Below are 18452 nucleotides of genomic sequence, written 5' to 3'. Positions count from 1 at the left end.
TAAAGTTGATGCCAACTTATTATCATTCAATGGTTGTCTTACCTGCAGATTCTGAACCGTACTTCTCCATTAGTACATCAAACTCATGAACCTTCTGAAACGATGCAATAATCAGATTATGGAAGGTATTAAGAGGAGAGGAAAAAACTTAAAACAGATCGAGCGCTCAGAAGGCAAATTAGGGAGATATGATGCTGTTCTAGTAGATGAGATGAGTTGGGGAGAAGTATTCTTTGTGGTTGTTTCGTCATCTTCCTCCACTGGTACAGCAAATTAGAGAAACGGGAGCCCAAAGGAAGAAAGAGGAGAAAAAAATGGAGAGCTACCACAGCAAGAGGTGCCCCATTTGTTTAGTATCGTCAGAAATCAGAAGCATATGCTGATGCAGCTTCTAGCCCTATTGTACTTAGAAATTTATTGAAAAGTTTCGTTTCAATTCACTAATTCTACAATACTACGATCTCTCAAGAGAATTAAGACAGCTGACCAATATTCTTATCTGCAAGCCGCCTTGAGAATGGAGACGCAGGACCACCGATGCGACTGTCTCCATTCTCAAAATCGCCATCGCGACCACCGATGCGACTGTCTCGCCGTCTTCTTAGTATTGTGCAGCGGAGGAGGTGGGCCGCGCGAGACATGGAGGAGTACTTCATCGGAGTGCATGGACTGCCGCACGTCCAGCTTGACCTCCCTGCTGGAGCGTCAGCCAAGGCAACGCGGGGGCAGCCGACCGGGTATGGCACAGACGATGAACCGGCGGCAACTCAAAAAGGGGTCCAGCGACCTAGGGAGGAAGAGGAGGCTTGTCACGCCAGTGGATGCATCGGGACTCGGGAGGAAGAAGATGGGAGAGATGGAAGAGGAGGGACAAATTGGCCCGTGGGTTCCGAGCCCGATGCAATGCGGTGGAGTTTTGGATGTTACAACCAGACACGTGAGATACCCAGAGCAACACACAATCAAAGCAGTGGGAAGAAAAATAAACACAACTGCACACGTATTGGCAGCAAATGAACTTTCTGTCTTCCAAAAAAATCCTATAGAGCACCAAAACGAACCTGGGAAACACCACCGGAAATCAAAGCAGTCAAAATACACACCGTGTTGCAACCATGCTAATTCTTAAAGAGCCCCAAAATTCTGAGAAAAAAGAAGTTTCTTACCCTTTAATATAGTAGTTATTATACAGTGTACTATGGCCTACCATCTGTACACTGTATAATAACTACTATATTAAAGGCTCCATATTAAGTACGATCCATTCCTATCAATATTGGCGGTACAGATGGTGGACCACGTCCTAGACCAGTGCCATCGTCCTGGACCGTCGGTCATGTCGGCCCAACGGCACTCTGACGGGTACGACATTAGTTTTTTTTTTTTGCGGGGGGGTACGACATTAGTTACTCCTATAAATGATGCTACGCTACTCGTCTCCAGGAGGCTCTGAAAGGGGCAAACAAATCTGGAGCACACGTTTTCACCAGAACAGTAAAATCTCCTCCCGCTTTCTACCACAGCCGTTGGATGTTGTAAATTTTTATTTACTGTCTGCTTCTGCTGCTACGTGCATGACAGCTGGGCCAGACCGCATGCGGGCCTCCAGACAGAGAGAGCGGAGGCAGCTCGGGGGCGTAGCAGGTTTCCTTGCGGTGAGAGATCTGCACACCAACCAATCCCCTCCCGTAAGCCAGCCCCAATCCCAGTCCTCCTCTCGTCCCCAATCCCCGCGTCCCCTCTTTCTCCCCCAATCTGGTGCCTCCTCCACAATCTGCCCCTACTGCCCAATCCACCGCCTCCTGCCCAATCCGCCGCCTCCTACCACAACCCCGTGCTTGCTCGTTGGTTAGGACGACCGGAGGAGGCACATGCACCAGATCCGTTGGGATTGAAGGTGGTTCTTCCAGGGAGGAGAAAATATGAAGATTTGAAGAGAAGGCGGCGCGGGGGAGACCGGCAGCGGTGGCCAGTGCCCGTCGACGAGCGCCTCCACGGGAGGTGGCGTGAGAGACCGGCTGTGTGACCACGGCCGACGAGCTTGACGAGATGGCGGGCTAGGGTTAGCCGTTGCGAGCGCGCCGGCGAGTCCGCCATGAGCGGATCCCTGCTTCCTCGCCGCTCTCCTCTGTTGGTGAGGTTTGTTTCTCCCTCCTCTCCGTCTCCTCCTCTCCAACTCTTCTCTCACTCGTTTCTTCTGGCCGTAGGGAATGGAGAAGGGGGTGCGAGTGGACCCGGAGAAGCCATGTGAAGCCGGTCTGGTTCGTCGGCGAGGAAGATCAACTGGGAAGAAAAGGTGAAACTGGTGAGGTTGGGTTTCTCATGTTCTGGGTGTATTCTCTTTTTCCTCTCTTGTTCTCAATCCACCTTTAATCAACCTTCCCGTTTGTTATTTGTATGCAGGAAAAGAAGCAGCACACCAGCAAAAGAATGGTTGTGCAACAAGTCAGTATTAGATGATCCTACACCCGGTTGGTCTTGATTTTTGGTGGATTAGTTCATGTGTAATAGCGCATAGGTGTAAGTTTGTTGATTGGTTTATATCTTTTTTCAGTTGTGATAATTTGCAGCTACCCCAGACAAGCGTGTGATTATCAAGATGCCAAAATCATTAATATGCCAATATGGACCGCTTCTCACTTCATGTTGACATCATGTATTGCAGTGCAAGGTATTCTTTGTTGTGTGTCCGTTGATTGCAATTGTATGGAGCTGGCTCTGGTGGCGGCGCTGCGTGGAGGAGGGGCTTGGGGCGGTGCTAGCCAAGAGGAGGATCTGCAGCCATGGGAGATTCATGGTTCGTGATCTTTTTTTCGGAAAGCTTTATCATGACATTAGTCTTGATTTCATTTTGTTGACATGCAGTGGTTGTATGGAGCATTGAGGACTTTTGGAGAGTGGCCAGTAGGATGAGCTGGACCTTTTTTTCAGAGAAAAGGTGAAGTGGTGAACGGGGCTACAGCGAGCAGGGCCGGAACGGATGGTCGTCTCTCCCTGGTGCTCAAATGTTTGGATACGGGATTGAAACAAAATCGACTGCCGGCGCAGGTTGAACGAGGCCATGCTCGTTGAGCAACAACGGCTGGTTTTAAGGTGAGTTTTTCCCAAATCCCAATCCCAATACAGTACCATTTAGTAATTGCAGACATTCATGGATAAATCTTGGTTCTCAACTTCTCATTGAGACATTGACTGATTTATAATGGTTATTCAGGGTGTTTGTGTAGGCTGAGCAGATCGAGTTGTATAATGCACATACCACAACTATTGTTGTTGTGGTGACTCAGACAGGTTCCTGAAGGTAAAGTGACTCATTTCCATTATGTCAGGTGTTTACAATTGCTTGAGTTAGTTTGATAATTCCAGTAGCATGTATCAGATTGGTTTATGTTCGTTCTAATGCAGTTTGGTTTTCAGATATTTTGCGTATTAGCTAAGAACTCCTAATAGTTTTTTTTTTCTCTTTGCAGCTACTATTTTAGTAAAATATTTGATGTGCTAAAACAATAATGTGGAGAGAAGCCGTTTCTCCAATGAAAAATAATATGTACAACTATTTTTTTGTTTTCAGGACCATTTCAGGCTTCAGTTAGCTGAAAGGGAATACATCGAGCAATGTTGGACCATGTAGTTGTGCTTATCATGGTCAATGAGGTGCCTGAGCAAAATTAGTAATACAGCATGTGGTTGAGCCAAATAAGTAATACAACAGCTAGATGAGTGGCGTATACTAGATTGTTGCAGTAGGTACATAATTGATATGTTTCCTTCCCTCATTTGCAAGTGGCCCTCATTTGAGATGATTTTTCACTAGAAACCTGATATCGTGTTGTGTATACCAGATTGTTCAGTAGGTATAATTGATATGTTTGCTTCCCACATTTGCTTGTGATGTAAATCAGCTGCCAATTGCTACATCTTTCAGTTTATGATGTATCTGTTCATGGAGTACTTACTAGAGAGGGGTGTATATAATTGAAATTTCATTTCAGTTGTATATTTTACTTTATAAGCCACTATTTTGTTTTTCTGAAACCTACCGTATGTTATGCAGCTCAAGAAGGTGATTTCAGATCTTCCTTGTGTTCTCATACGAGATGCAGTCCTATGCCCATACCTTTGTTTATGAGATTTGATTTTGTGACATGTTTGTCCTTTTTAGGTATTGACCGAGGTGCGTGGAATTTTATGGAATGAATTCTTAGGCATCAGCAAAAGGACTTGTGCAATGGTGTAAGTTCCTACTAGCTGTGAATCTTGAATGCTTACATTATGGCACTATCAAATCTCAGGTTTTTGTACCCAGTGAGTTGTTGTAGGTAACAAGTTTGGTGTTGAAAATGGCATTGATTTCTGTGATGTCTCATTCGTGAAGGATGCCAATGATGCACAATGAGGAGATGGTTGGGCCTTGTAGTGTGCTTACGGCAGCAGCTCTCTTGGCAGTGCGGTGTTCTCGGCTGGAGAAGGGCGACCTTGCCAGCAAACTCGCCATCTCTTTCCCTAGGTATACCAGCTCTCTCATCTCCTCTCTTCTTTGATTTTGCAACTATGCATGAGCTACTATTTACAATGCTTTTATTGACGAACAGGTTCAGCAATGTACGCCAAATGCATACCACTTGGCATGCCATCTTATTTGTTGCTTTTAGGATGTAACATGTGCTCTAGGTGAATTAGTACAGATACAAATAATATAGTATTTGTACTCGTGAACGAGAAGTACTCATTTTTTTTAGTTTGGCTGCAACCCTGTGCTTGCTTGTTTTGCGATTACCCACCAATTATAACCCATCGCCGTGTTTAGGTTCAAGCTCTCGATGAGGTTCTGCAGCGCTGATATCAACCTCACCATAGGCATTCACCGCCTCTCTTCCCCTGCAGTTTACTGCCGTTGCTTCACCCGTGGAACTTCGTCAGAAACGCCGGAGAAGAGAATAGCCGCTGCATCTTTGAGACCCTCACCCATAGTCGCGGTCCCATGTTTACCAGTAATTTACTTCGATTAGGATTCTTTCTCTTGTAGACTTTTCTCTTTTATGTGATTATAATTCTCATTGAACTGAGGTGTAAATAATAGTATTGATCTGCTTGCTTTGGCCATCTTTTTCCATGTATTCCTTGGTTTATCACCCAATCTACTCTTCCTCCTTTTAGTCACACCTCCTTAGTGCGTTCATCTGCTTTTTAATTTGTCACACTCCCAAGTGAACTCCCACCGGCTGGTTTCTTGCTTAGCCTCTGAAGAATCCGCTTATTATGTATTTTCTTAATTTTTCTTCAAAACTCACCATTGTTGATTTCCTTTACATATCTTTATTATTCCTATCTATCATTTGTGCATCCATCACATGTTGAGTTAAAGGATATTCTTCTCCTTTTATCCTGCCATGTTTTAGTCTGCCACAAGCAATTGAGTACAATCATATTTAGAGAGGATATTTAAACAAACTCTGGTTATTCCGAAGTCAGGTTATACAATTTCTGATGCAATGCTATTAATTTGTTTGTCTCTCTTATTTTATTTACTTCATGGTGCGGATAACTCAAAATTTAATTTGTTATTTCAATATCCAGGAGCTAATGATATACATTTCATTCCAAAAACTTAGAGGGCTGATTCAGTTCCAAACATGCAGTCAATAATTACTGCTTCAGATGGGGGTAAGGCCCTAAACATTGCATATACTATTAGTTCTCCTTCCCACATCTAAATTTCCTTAGTTTGCTTGTGTCATGAAAATTTCTTTCAAGAAATGGTTCTCAGTGGAGCTTCTTGAAATGTTTATAGGCAATGGTGGCTCATGAAGATCTGGGTGCTGAACTTCCGGTTGAGGAAGTACCTTCACTACAGGTGAGACTAAAAAACCAACATCTATAATTTTGGGGGGCAAGAAAATGCTCATCCCTTTGCTTTATAAAAAAAATACTTGTTTTGTACACACCCTATGCAGTATAAAATGATTGTTAGCTACCATTTTTCATTAATTGCAGTCTGTCTAGCAGTGGACTGTAAAGCAACAGCAAACCATATTGGCCTTAAGTAGGTTTATCTAAACTACAATGTATGATGGCTATTTCTTCTACTGTAGGTTTTGCGATGTTCGTGTATGGCATATTGGCCTTCTCAGGAGTTGCTTTCTGGATATGCTCGCTGCTCTATGGATCTATTATTTCAAGAAATGATGATATACGGTGACTTATCTCGCTCCATCTTTGGCCTTTTAACCGCTTGATTTGAATATTAAATGGAGTTCAATAATGTCCCTCCGTCTTAACATGCCACCCATTTAATCATGTGTGGTGTGTAATTTAAGAGGGTATGAGTGCATGACATGTGCATTCCTGATTACAGGGTGTTGTCAAGAATATCGTCCCAGCCATGCTGCTGCTTGTGCATTGGAAGCTTTGAAGCTCGTCTTTGGCTGCAGCAGAAGTGTGTCAAATTATATCATGTGAGTTTCGCTGGATCATGCCCTCTTAAATTACAGATGGTTATGTAGGTGTTCTAAGTAAACAATAATATTTTAATTTATGTTTCAATAACAAATTGGGTTTAATCTTTATTTATATACAACTCACCCTCTGTAGCTAATAGTAATGGGCAAGTGCAAGTTGAACTCACCCTCTGATTACATATGTATGGCAGCTTCATACAAGTATTTTCATATGCCGACTTCTCTTCCTTTTGTATGTCTTTATTCCTAATGGTCTACTCTTTTTTTTAGTGGTATAGTCGGCTTGTTTTAGCTACCGTTAATTGATTCTAATTATGCTGGCCATTTTAAATTTATGTTTCAATAACAAATTGGGTTTAATCTTTATTTATATACAACTCACCCTCTGTAGCTAATAATAATGGGCAAGTGCAAGTTGAACTCACCCTCTGATTACATATGTATGGCAGCTTCATACAAGTATTTTCATATGCCGACTTCTCTTCCTTTTGTATGTCTTTATTCCTAATGGTCTACTCTTTTTTTAGTGGTATAGTCGGCTTGTTTTAGCTATGGCCATTTTTGTGTGTACCAGTTGCCTCTGGGAGCCGCATACAGTCTGTTCGGGTGTATTTACCTGCAGTATGTATGGCAGTTGCAGCAGCTTGCTAATTAGTACCCACCAAAGGTAATTTACCTCTTCATCTTTGAAGTCCTACTGGTTGTCGCAAAAGCCAACATTGTGAAATCGTTGTTTTGTGCCAAGGTCCATCTTCCTGGTGAGATTTGTCAAGTATAATCATGCATAACATGTGTTTTGCGGGTACATTATCCATCGTTTTTCTTATTGTTTCTGTGCAAATATCCAAATTTTATTGATGTCCTTAGAGACCTGGATTATTGCCTAATGATGGTGCATTTGTCTGCAGCGATTCCTGCTGTTGAAGGTGAACGCGTGCAAGTACAACCAATTCAGAATTGCCACATGTATGTTCAGTTTTGTAATGATGAATTCCCCTCCCTCAACCTGAGGCCTATAACGCCTAAATGGGATTTAAGTTCCCACTCATTACGTACAGTAATCATGTCTTTGCACCCACCTTTACATCCACTATAGCTTGTTGACATATCAGGGGTTTTGTGAGGAAGAATTTAAGGTTGCAGAAAGTATATATTTAGCAGCATCCATGAAATACTTTAATTGTACATTGTAGGTTAATCCATGAATGGCAGGCATATATTTCTCGAACGAATTCCCTACGAAAGACATTTACATCTGTCAAGGGCATATACTCCAAGGTAAATTCTGTGAAGTTGTCATCTGCATACCTTCTCCATTCTTATTCACTGCACTACCGAGTGTCTACATTCAATATTTTGATTTGACTACATTGTGTAGGCTAAAGTTCAAGGGCAAAAGATCACCTGGCTAATTCCACATGCTCTTCAACAAGTTTTAACTGATCACGTTGACTTCAATGTGATGCTCACATTCTTGGAATTCTATGAGGTAAGCATGTGGATGCTCTTTTCCTCTTTACTGTTTATACTTTACTCAGCACGTGTATAATCATTTTTTTCTGAAATAAAAGCAACAGCACATCCATCTAGAGTAAATTATAGTCAGATGTTAGCATGCACCAGGAAGGTATAGTATTATCATGTATGCGTTGGAATGAGGGTACCATCCATCTGTCCCTTATACTCTGGCTGATTGTGGTGGCTTCAATAGCTTGAAGCACGCATGTTATAATTATTGTAACTGCCCAATTTTATCACCGAATTTCTATGTTTATTATTTTCATTTCGCCATTTCCATATTTTCCCTGAAAATGTCATATCATATATTTTCAAAGTTATCTTGCTTGTTTATTTTCAGCTATACATACTTTGTGTTATCTGTGTTGTCGTGCTTACTATGGAGCTTTTGAGAACCCTATGATGGCATTCAAATGCAGAGTTATGACCATGGCAAGTAATATTTTTGTCCCATCCTTATAACTTTTTGAAGATTCATATGCATAGATTGTTACATAAGCACATATTCTTTGTTGATTTAGAAACCTGCTATGCTATTTTTATCAAAGAATATATTTTAATTTGGCTCCCTTGGGTTCAGCTTCTCAAGCTCGGTCTAGAATCTTTATCAAAGAAGAGTTAGAAGAGGAGCGAGAGGAGGTGGCATGTGGGACCAGAACTTCACAGCTTCTATGCGATAAAGGTGCGCAAATTGATGTTGGTATTTAGATTGTGGTAATCTAGCTGCGATTCTACTGGGAGAATTGGGATACTATTTTTAGGCACATTATCATTAGTGATTTGGTTTTATCAGGAGTAGTACGTGTTGACCACACCACAACGCAACAATGACAAAGTTGATATGGAGCTGCATGCTAGCGGCGTTGTTCACTTTGTACTTACTATATAAGAGTTTTCTTTGAATTAATTTAGCTTATGTATTAACCTGTTGGCTAAATGAGTGGACATCAGTAGCTTGAATGCCTTTGCTTTTGAATTTTTAGTCACTTGCAAAACACTCAGCACCTTACAAACAGTTCAGATAGTTTTGGAGAAAAGAAACAGACCCAGCAATGGAACACTAACCCTTTCCCTGAATGGAATCACACCTTATGTTTTTTTTTGTAATATTTGAGAGTAGCACTTGGAGTCAATCAGAACATGTATAACCACAAGCCGTACATTAGTTATGCATACATGTGCCCAAAATATATTTTCAGCATGCGTTTATGTGTAGTGTGTGTGTCTCCACACCAAGATTATAGAATCTCGCATTGCTTTCGAGTTTCCACCCTGGAGATTTATCTCCTTTGATCCAACTGGTTTTGATCATAGCCAACTACTAAAAATAAATAATTCTTTATGTTGATGAAGCCATTGAAAATATTGGCGACACCTTTCAGTTAAACAACCTTTCAACTGAATATATCAAGGCAACATGAGCATTTGATAAGAGATTTTTATTGTGTTTCTTACAACTTTTTTCTATGACTATTTAATGGTACCTATTATATTGGGCAACCTCATTTGATGTGTTTCAGGCATGTTTTCCAAAATAAGAATACATGACATTTAATTTTGCTTTGTTCTGTTGGTACACGGAGCTTGAGCACAGGCATATGACTCCACTTGTGGACTGGTTGCTACAATTCAAATACTTAGGTTTGTGATTTCTTAAGTAGTTTTTTTTGTATTTGTTTTATAGGATTAATATCAGAGGAACCAGCGGTAATGATGTATAGTGATCTTGGTGCGCATTTGTTCTTTGGTTCTTAGTGATGATCCTGGTATATTCTTATTGAAGGAAATGACACTTATTACATACTTATTGTATGTGTTGATGGCACCCAAAAAAACATGATATTTATGCATATTTATTTCTCTTTGCTATGAACAAATGGTTGGATGCAACAAATGTTGCTCCTGTGTTGTACATGTGTTATATGTAGATATTTGCTTGAAAGTTTTCATTTTATTTTAAAAAGATTGCTTATGCAGGCTTACGGTCTCTCAAAGATATTGAATTGTTGAACAACTAAACATACATCAGCCGAGTAAAAAAGATTGCTATACAGGCATAAGGGCTTTCAAAGACCTACTAAATTCTTGGACAACTAAACATACATCAACATCATAAAACTTATGGTTATAGTACTATCTTGCATTTGCCTGTGCGCCGGGGCGCACCGGGTCATCTAGTTAACAGTAAAACTCACCTAGCTAGGAGTCATCACAGCGTTTTGCTGTTATTAGCCGTCCGATCCAGTTGTTTGACGGTTCAGATTGTCCCGACGTTACCGAAAGGTCGCTGAAACCAGGTCTCGCTATCGATTCGCGTCGAATGGGCCAACATACAAATTTTTTTTTTTTTGTGAAGAGGGCCAACATACAATTACACGGCTGCTACTCCGCAATCCGTATTCGGCGCCCTCTGGTTAATCAGGCTGATGAACGATGGGATCCGTTAGACTGGCCCAGGATGTGTGTATGAGCAGGCCCATCCTGAGAAGTCCATGCATCTGCTTCTTATCTCTCCAACATCCGTCTAGTGCCGAAGGCGAGGGGACAGGTTCAATCTCCTCGCAGAATCAGGCTCGGCACCCTTTTCCTGGATCGGTGCAGGAGGCGACCTCTGCCACCGCTCCTCTCTTCTGCCCCTCGCCGCCGCTGTGCCCATTCCAAATCCTACCCTGCCGCATGCTTCGTCCTAATTCTGAATCCGAGAGAAAGGGTCGGAAGTCGGAACCCTAGATTCTCTGCTGCCAACTTCATCTTTGGCAAAGAATCCCTCCTAACAATATAGATCAATGCCTGTTCGGATCTCCCCACATGTCCTGATCTACTGCCAGCCTTCGAGTTGTTTTGTGGGCAAGGCAACCGAGAAAGCGACGAGGCTCCGAGGGGGACTGGCAAGTAGCAAGGGGAGGAACAGAAGGGTGCAGTGTCATGGATAATCACTTTTGTTCGGATAATGTGCCTCCTGGTCATTTGGAGGTGTGGTACACTCTCCTTTTTATTTTCTGACCATTCAGATGTGACAAGTCGGTGTTAAAGCATTTGTTTGCATTGTAAATGATTCATAGTTGCTCAGGAGTCAAGAGCATGGTTCAGAGAAAAATACTACTATACTGCCTATCTAACAGTTGTGGTTCCTAAAAATGGTGATTTTACTTCATTATTAACCATGCTATGCTGTGAACTGTCTTCCTATTTTTCAGCAGCTCACCAAAGTTGATGCAAGAGTCTTTTAAGGTAGCGAAGAGGCCATGTAATATACTAAAGTAGCGATCAGGTGATTGTTTATTTATTTATTGTTCAATCACACACCCAAATAACTAAATCTTGTTTGGCATTTTGTAATACTAATTGCATCAATCTTCAAATGCCTGTTATTTATTGATTGACTTTCCTATTTTTTAGAGGGATCTTCCTAACTAAAATCATCTTTCAGAGAATTCCTAATACTAATTGCATTCTGTAGTACTTTTGTGAGTTTCTACTAGAAACTTTATAGACAACTGGATAGACTTACATGTGAATTCCTTTCGGGCAGGATGGCATCAACAATGGTGTTGTCTAGGTGAGAAATACCAACGATAGTATTTTGTTCTCCTGTAAGTTTGACCACCTAATGTTGGTCATTCGAATATTTTCTATGTTTTGGTTCCCATACATTAGCATTTCAATTAATAATTCAAATTCCAGTACCCATGATTATGCATATATCCTGGTAACAATTGATATTTTCTAACAGATCACTCAACACCACCTATCATCTCTGTTTATTTCATATTTTTACATTTGGTAGGCATGCCATTAGCATTGTTCAATTGATGACGGAAAGAGGAATGATTCATCCACAAACTGACAATCTAATGTTGATTCATCCCTTCGTATGCTATTAATTATATACAGCAGCATTTATTTCGGGTTGTGACGTGCCATTAGCATTGTGCAATGGATCAGAAAAACGGGAATAATAGGATCGCAAACTGACAATCTAATGTTGATTCGTTTTACTTGTTGATTCCTTTTGAAAATGTCAAGCCTTTTAGTTTTATCCTACAAGCACATTGTTTTGCCCAATGAAAGATCATACATGTGTTGCTTTTTGTTTTTTTTTGGTTCATTATCTGAATTTTCATAGTTTCATTTGCAGAATCAGGATTTATGCAAAATCAAGATATTTATTATTATTTCTTCCATGGAGCTTCCACCTTCATGTTATGAAATCACAAGAACAAGGACAGCGGAAGAAGGAAACAGCTCAGCGTCTTTGAAATTAGCTATTTTGGATGAAATTTTTGCTCCAACAGTCTCGACATACTTCACAAAAAAACACAGCAAACCATCGTCTCCGCTTGAAACTTCTGCAGACCTGGGACAGACTTGGCGTCAGGCAAAGAACGTGACGTCACCTACCTCTCACACCACACCTGGAGATATCCAGTCACACAACACGAATTTTTTTGCATTTATGTTATTATAAGGCAGCGTCAGCTTGCCCGGAACTGATGTGATGCAAACTGAATCCTCTCGCTTCCTCTGTCAAGGAAAGGTATCCTGATTTCTCTTATGCTTGTGATGCATATATATCCTTCTTGAGCTGCCTGATACTTGTTTGGTTATTCTATAACCATATACTTTCTTGTGTAGAATGTTTATTTCGTGGGAAAATGAAGGTAATTTAGGGGAGTAAACCTACAAAATTGAGTTGGATTATTTACAAGATATGCCTCGCCAATGATTATGGCTTTTGCTATATCCCTTGCAATTTGTTCTTTGCTATGTATCATTACCATGGAAAATTAGCTAACTGAAGTGGTTCTGACTTCAGTTGGAGCACACTTACTTGATAAGTACGGCAAATATATAACCTCATAATAATTATTTCTACAGATTATCCACCGTACTTTCCAGTTTGCACTTTTGGGCTTGTTTCGACCATGGTGAATATTTCATTAGTGATCCAGGAGTAATTCTAGGATAATTTTCTAGATTAAAGCTTTGCAGAACTCAGTCAACAGTTCAACGATTTATCTTTTCATCTAAATGAATACATAATTGTGTTGTCTTACGCAGATGTATGTTTCTATGGTACAATACTTCCTTCGACTATTGTATGGCAAGTTCTACTTAGATAGGGGTTGGTCTGTGCGTATGAAGAAGTCAGTTGAGTCCTATTTATTCATAAAGGCATGTACCAGTTATTCTAATTTCATAGCCTCCCTCAAGACCTAAGAATCTGCTATGTTCTCAATTGCACCTGGATATTGTATCTGGATACTTTTTTTAGAACTGATATATTTTGAACTATGCTCCTGTCATTGAGAAATGAAACGAGACCAGAATATGCATATTCTTTGCTTTTTTTTACCTTTTTTGACCTAAGTTTTTTTTCTCGTGTTGTCATCACACTATGTCCCACTACTTGTTTGACAAATTGTAATTTAATTTAATAAGGTGCAAATTTTAGTGGACATATATATATAATTATTTCTTTAATATGGATGGGCGCGGCAACGCCCGCTTTCATGGTCTAGTGTAATCAAAGACCTGTCAATCTCTATTTCACCAAAGTTTCACCTAGCTGAGTCTTCATCTCCAATCCTGTCAGCTGGATCCAGTTGGGGCGCTCATGAACGAACCAAGCCTTGCATATTAGTCACGCCAAAACGAATAGTTATTCGATGTTCCAAACCACGCATTAAGAACAGTCCAAACTCCCATAGTCCATGGATCCACCGCCGATTGCTCTACGCACATAGTCTACTCGTCGAGCGATCCCCGGTGGCCGTCCCAAGCAACCACATCTTATCCGTCTTCTCGTCGGACAAGCCAGCCGTGGCCGTCGTTCTCGTTGGACTAAGCAGCCGCGTTCCATTCCGTCACTGACGCCTCCCAAACTGGTGAGGTCCCGCTCGCACGCCAGTCTGTTTCCATGTTCGATGTCATGCACAACACCCATGAGTTATGCTCATGCTGGAATTTTTGGGCATTTTTTTTGACCCGTGGCCCATTATCAAATTCTGAAACTCACATGATCCATTCCAAAAATCAGTGGCAGCATGTTCGATGTCATACACAACACCCATGAGTTATGCTCATGCTGGAATTTTTGGGCATCTTTTATCTCTAAATAGCAACCCCCCACTACCCCATTTTGCTAGCTCCTTGTGCAGCCACGTCACCCTTTATTCACAAGCCGTGTTCGCGTTTCACTCGCTAGAGCCTACAGACATCCTCTTTCGCACGTGGGCTGTTTACATGGGCAGTTCAGGGAAGTTCCTGTTTTTCAACGTGGGCTGCCTCGTCTTTACACATGAGCATATATAGCCCATGAATAAGCAAGCTAGCCCAGGTTCAACCTGTTAGAAATAAATTAGCGTCATATCTAGGCTAATAAGGCAGTTAGCATTTTCATTAGAATAACTGCCTAGCAGTTAGAATTGTAGCGTTGTCCAAACGCTGTGTACATTGAACAGTTGCTACGCCTTTTAGAAGCGACGCAAATCTTGTAACTGACACCTGTTGGGGACCTATAAATACCCACAGTCACAATCAATACAATCATTCATTTCCCTTCAATCTCTGTGCTTTTCTTCACGTTATCAGCACTGGCTCTGCCCCTAGCGAGTAGGCCTAAAGGAGAAAACAGAGAAAAGGTGAGAGGATGGATTCCCTGCCATCCTTCGTTTTCGCTTTCGCTCGTTTTGTGGCACGAGAGAACCGCCCCTTTCATCGCCGCCGGACCATCGGAATTTTTCCTCGTCGCCGGACCTTCGGTCTTGCTGCTCGTCGCCGGAACTTCGGCCGGATCTTCAACCGCCGCCAACACCGTCGCCGGAGCATGAACGGTGGCCTCCGCCACCGCAGGGCAGTGCTTGGTGCCCCTCGCCGTCGCTACGGGCCTGGTGGTGGCCTCCGCCGCCGCCACAACCATCGGCAGCACTACCACCATGTTCATCGCCGTGTGCAGAACCGCAACTTCACTGGAACATCAGGACCTAGTACCAGGGCAGAAGTGCCTCGGGAAGAAATCCAGGCCATACCAGAGAGAGCGGTTGTGCCGGATGTTGTTGCGGAAGGTGCTGCGGAAGTTGATGCCGTGCATGAAGATGAGGCATCCGCCTCTAGCATCACTGCGGACGCGGACGAACTGCTGCCCCCTCCGCCCACCTTCAATGTCCCGCCCATGGAGTGGCTGCTGGGCGGGCCGAGCGCAGGGTGGCTGGTGGACGATCCCGAGCGCGACTTCAGCGACGAGGAACTCACGGCACCGTCCCCGCCGATGTACTACTACCTGCGCCATGGATATGGGCCGTGCCTGCCGTCTCCGACGCCATCAGGCGAGGAGCAGGGGCACTTCGCTCCGCCAGGCTATGCCCCCATGACGGAGTTCTTCAACCCACCGGTGGTGGCTCCTGTGGACGCGCTCCCACCGGGCCTCGACCTCAACCTCCCAGCGGCAGAAGAAACGGAGGAGGAGAACGAGGACGCGCCGTCGGCGCCGTCCCTTGCCCTCCCCACGCCCTCGCCGGAGGCCAGGGTGCTGCTCCGTCTCTTCGCGTCGGCCATGGCGGCCCGCCCCGCCGGCATCCGCAGAGGGACCTGGTCGCCCGACGATCTCGGCCTCACCGGCCGCTTCGCGGAGCTCCGCCTCAACGAGGCCGCCCACCACTTCTCCTCCTCAGGGGAGGGATCGAGCCGCCGCTGAAGCTTCAACAGGCGCTGGCCATAAGAAGTGTCGAGAGGATAAGGCTGGTGCCAACGCACCGCCCCGCTCCCGCCCCGCCACGTCAGCTTTTGGCCCACTCTCACCCCACTCTCACCCCACTCTCACCACACGGTGCCAATGCATGGGCTATAGTCCCCACTCTCACTTCTCTCTCCTCCACATCACCATTTCTTTTCCACATTAAGTTATTTCACTCGATTTTGTTTAGACATTCAAAATAATGCAAGAAATTATTCAACTAAAAATGTTACCGATTACATAATAATTAATAAAAATACAAATTATGTTTCTTGTTTTTCTAAATAGCCTATATGACAAGTGTGTACTTGTGTTTGTATTTTGAACTGAAAGAGTAAAAAAAGGAAAGAAAATAAAAGAAGGAAAGAAAATAAAATAAAAACTGACATTTAAAGAATAAAAGAAGGAAAGAAAAAAAGAAAAAAAGAAAAAAAACCGACCAGGTCTCTTCTTCTACCTCCCGCCCCGCCTCCCGCCCCTCTCCCGCCCGCGTCGCCATCGCGCCGCCCCGCCTCCCGCCCCTCTCCCGCCTCCCTCCCGCCGCCAACGCGGGCGCCAGCCGGGCGGGAGCGGGCGCTACCGCCGGGCGCCCCCGCCGGCGCCCCTCCCTCCCGTCCCGCCCGCCTCCAGCCCCTCTCCCGCCCCGCCCCGGGCGGTAGCGCCCCGGCTGCCGCCCGCGTTGGCACCAGCCTAAGGTGAGGAGGACGACGGGATATTTTCCCCAAGTCGCTCCTCCCAGTTCCCTTTCTATACTGATCCAAGCCTACACCTGTTGGACCAAAAGGACAGCGCACTTTCCTCTGCCATGTGCCATGAATATAAAAGGCAGAAATTTAGTATTTACGTGATTTCAGTCTGGTCATTATTATAATCTGCATATTTACATCTGTAGCTGTATCAGTCCATCAGATGTTATGTAAAAATCTGTTTAGGACCCTACGTTGTTCTTCATTCAGAATAGCAGTATATTGTGATGTAAATACATTCATTGTTAGATCTTATATCTATTATATGTTACGAGTATATGATATGACATGTTATTAATATATTTGCTTATAGCATTTTATAACATGGTATTTTGGTAGAATAAGATTATTTCACACTTGAAATTAAATTTTCTTCCAAAATTTCTCGTTAACAAAATATGAGATAAGAAAAAGGCAAAACAAAATATGTGACTATCTCGAAGATCTACACACATATGGCTTATAAGCATCTGCTTTCAAATTGTTCCTCAAGAACAAATTTGTTGTTTACCAAAATAAATTTTACTATCAAGTAAAATTAATTAAATGCATGATCATACATGCAGGAAAAATGGGTGACATCAGTAAAAAAGAATTCCAAGAACTACAACTTGATGGAAGTAACTATCTATCATGGGCCATGGATATGAAAATAAATTTAAATGGTCGTGGCCTTGGTCCCGTGATTATCACACCCCCCGAAAATGCTCCAGAAATACCCTATGTGGCAAAGTATGCGGCATTACATTTCATAAGGCACCACCTCCATCCCGATTTAAAAAATGAATATTTGATGGAGGAGGATCCACTAGCTTTATGGAACTCCCTCAAGGAGAGATATGACCAACAAAGAGCGGTTATGTTGCCGGAAGCAGAGAGAGAATGGTCTCTCATAAGGTTCCAGGACTTTAAGTCCGTTGCGGCATATAATTCTGCCGTGCATAAAGTTAACTCCAAACTGAGATTTTGCAACAAGCAAGTTTCAGATGAAGATTTAATCGAGAAAACCTTATGCACTTTCCATCCCTCGATGAGGATATTGCAACAGCAATATCGTCAACACAAATACACGAAGTATTCTGAGCTTATATACACATTACTTCAGGCCGAGAAGCATGATGAACTTCTCATGAAAAATCACAATGCTCGCCCAACGGGTGCCATGCCGATCCCTGAAGCACATGCTAATGCTCATTTTACTAATAAATTTGGAAACCGTAAAAGGAACTTCCGAAAATTCAAGGGAAAGTGGAAAAACAATGGTCAAAAGACCAATGGTCAATTTAAGGGGAAAGGTCATTTCAAGAGAAATGATCAAAATGACAACTCTCAAACTTGTCAAAGGTGTGGATGTGCGAATCATCGTACAAACAAATGTCGTATTCCCAAGCACCTAGTGGATCTATACATGAAGTATGGAGGAAAAGGGAAGCAAGTTCATGGAAATAAGGCTGAAGCTCACTTCAATGCCATTGAAGACAACCCTCAAGCTAGTCCTTCTCAAAGTGCTATTGAAGAATTCAAGCCAAAGGACAACATCATCCTCGATGAAGACATGCTTGTGGACTACACCCAAGATGTTTTTGGAGACCTCAATTGATCTCCTAAACAATTGATGTCACTTAGCTACTCAAATACTACGATGTGTCATATATTGTGTAACAATAAGTAGAATAAAATATTTGAGACTGCATGTATTGTATTATGTGAATCAGACATAATATTGTAATGTATTTATATTTCGAATATGTAATATAAATACTATGTATGTAATTTGATGAATATATGAATAAAATAAATTTATTCTAAAATATTCTCTTTCTATTTTTAGAAATTTTACGGGAAAAAATCCGATGGAAGAAGAATTAAGTTTAGTGGATAGTGCTACCACTAACACAATTTTAAGGGAAACAAAATACTTCCAAACTCTTACTAAGAGAAAGGAAGATGTTATGACTATAACTGGGAGTAACAAAGCAATAATTGGTTCAGGAA

At 42.5% G+C, this 18452-nt stretch overlaps 2 protein-coding genes and 1 long non-coding RNA gene across 18 annotated transcripts; all 3 read left to right on the top strand.

Annotated features, from left to right (window-relative positions):
* Nucleotides 1-1670: 1670 nt before the first annotated feature.
* On the top strand, nucleotides 1671-9781 carry LOC127295404 (pescadillo homolog). Of its 16 annotated transcripts, XM_071818976.1 has the most exons (21): nucleotides 1671-2139; nucleotides 2208-2310; nucleotides 2404-2520; nucleotides 2666-2797; nucleotides 2866-3093; nucleotides 3215-3291; nucleotides 3572-3747; nucleotides 4163-4233; nucleotides 4376-4507; nucleotides 5578-5664; nucleotides 5792-5854; nucleotides 6093-6195; nucleotides 6356-6455; nucleotides 7033-7125; nucleotides 7204-7260; nucleotides 7367-7424; nucleotides 7652-7736; nucleotides 7837-7947; nucleotides 8317-8412; nucleotides 8557-8658; nucleotides 9661-9781. In XM_071818976.1, the coding sequence occupies exons 10-15, from the start codon at nucleotides 5659-5661 to the stop codon at nucleotides 7244-7246; spliced, it is 408 nt and encodes a 135-aa protein (XP_071675077.1). In that variant the 5' UTR covers nucleotides 1671-2139; nucleotides 2208-2310; nucleotides 2404-2520; nucleotides 2666-2797; nucleotides 2866-3093; nucleotides 3215-3291; nucleotides 3572-3747; nucleotides 4163-4233; nucleotides 4376-4507; nucleotides 5578-5658; the 3' UTR covers nucleotides 7247-7260; nucleotides 7367-7424; nucleotides 7652-7736; nucleotides 7837-7947; nucleotides 8317-8412; nucleotides 8557-8658; nucleotides 9661-9781. The 16 variants fall into 15 exon arrangements, with proteins under 16 accessions (XP_071675077.1, XP_071675075.1, XP_071675072.1 ...); XM_071818983.1 differs by having other exon boundaries at nucleotides 6986-7125; nucleotides 8557-9781; XM_071818974.1 differs by having other exon boundaries at nucleotides 1671-2134; nucleotides 2208-2305; nucleotides 8557-9781.
* A 381-nt stretch (nucleotides 9782-10162) lies between these two features.
* LOC139830573 (uncharacterized) lies at nucleotides 10163-12531 on the top strand. Its single transcript, XR_011743141.1, has 4 exons — nucleotides 10163-10949; nucleotides 11174-11247; nucleotides 11509-11569; nucleotides 12115-12531. It is a non-coding gene; the product is annotated as an uncharacterized lncRNA (long non-coding RNA).
* Nucleotides 12532-14346: 1815 nt separating this feature from the next.
* Nucleotides 14347-18203, top strand: LOC127295403 (uncharacterized). Its single transcript, XM_051325338.2, has 2 exons — nucleotides 14347-15715; nucleotides 16407-18203. The coding sequence occupies exon 1, from the start codon at nucleotides 14629-14631 to the stop codon at nucleotides 15670-15672; it is 1044 nt and encodes a 347-aa protein (XP_051181298.1). The 5' UTR covers nucleotides 14347-14628; the 3' UTR covers nucleotides 15673-15715; nucleotides 16407-18203.
* Nucleotides 18204-18452: the final 249 nt, after the last annotated feature.

Source organism: Lolium perenne, chromosome 4, assembly GCF_019359855.2.
Source record: "Lolium perenne isolate Kyuss_39 chromosome 4, Kyuss_2.0, whole genome shotgun sequence".
NCBI classification, from domain to species: domain Eukaryota; kingdom Viridiplantae; phylum Streptophyta; class Magnoliopsida; order Poales; family Poaceae; genus Lolium; species Lolium perenne.
The sequence above is the reverse complement of the archived record's forward strand: the minus strand, read 5'-3'. Positions and strand labels throughout refer to the sequence as shown.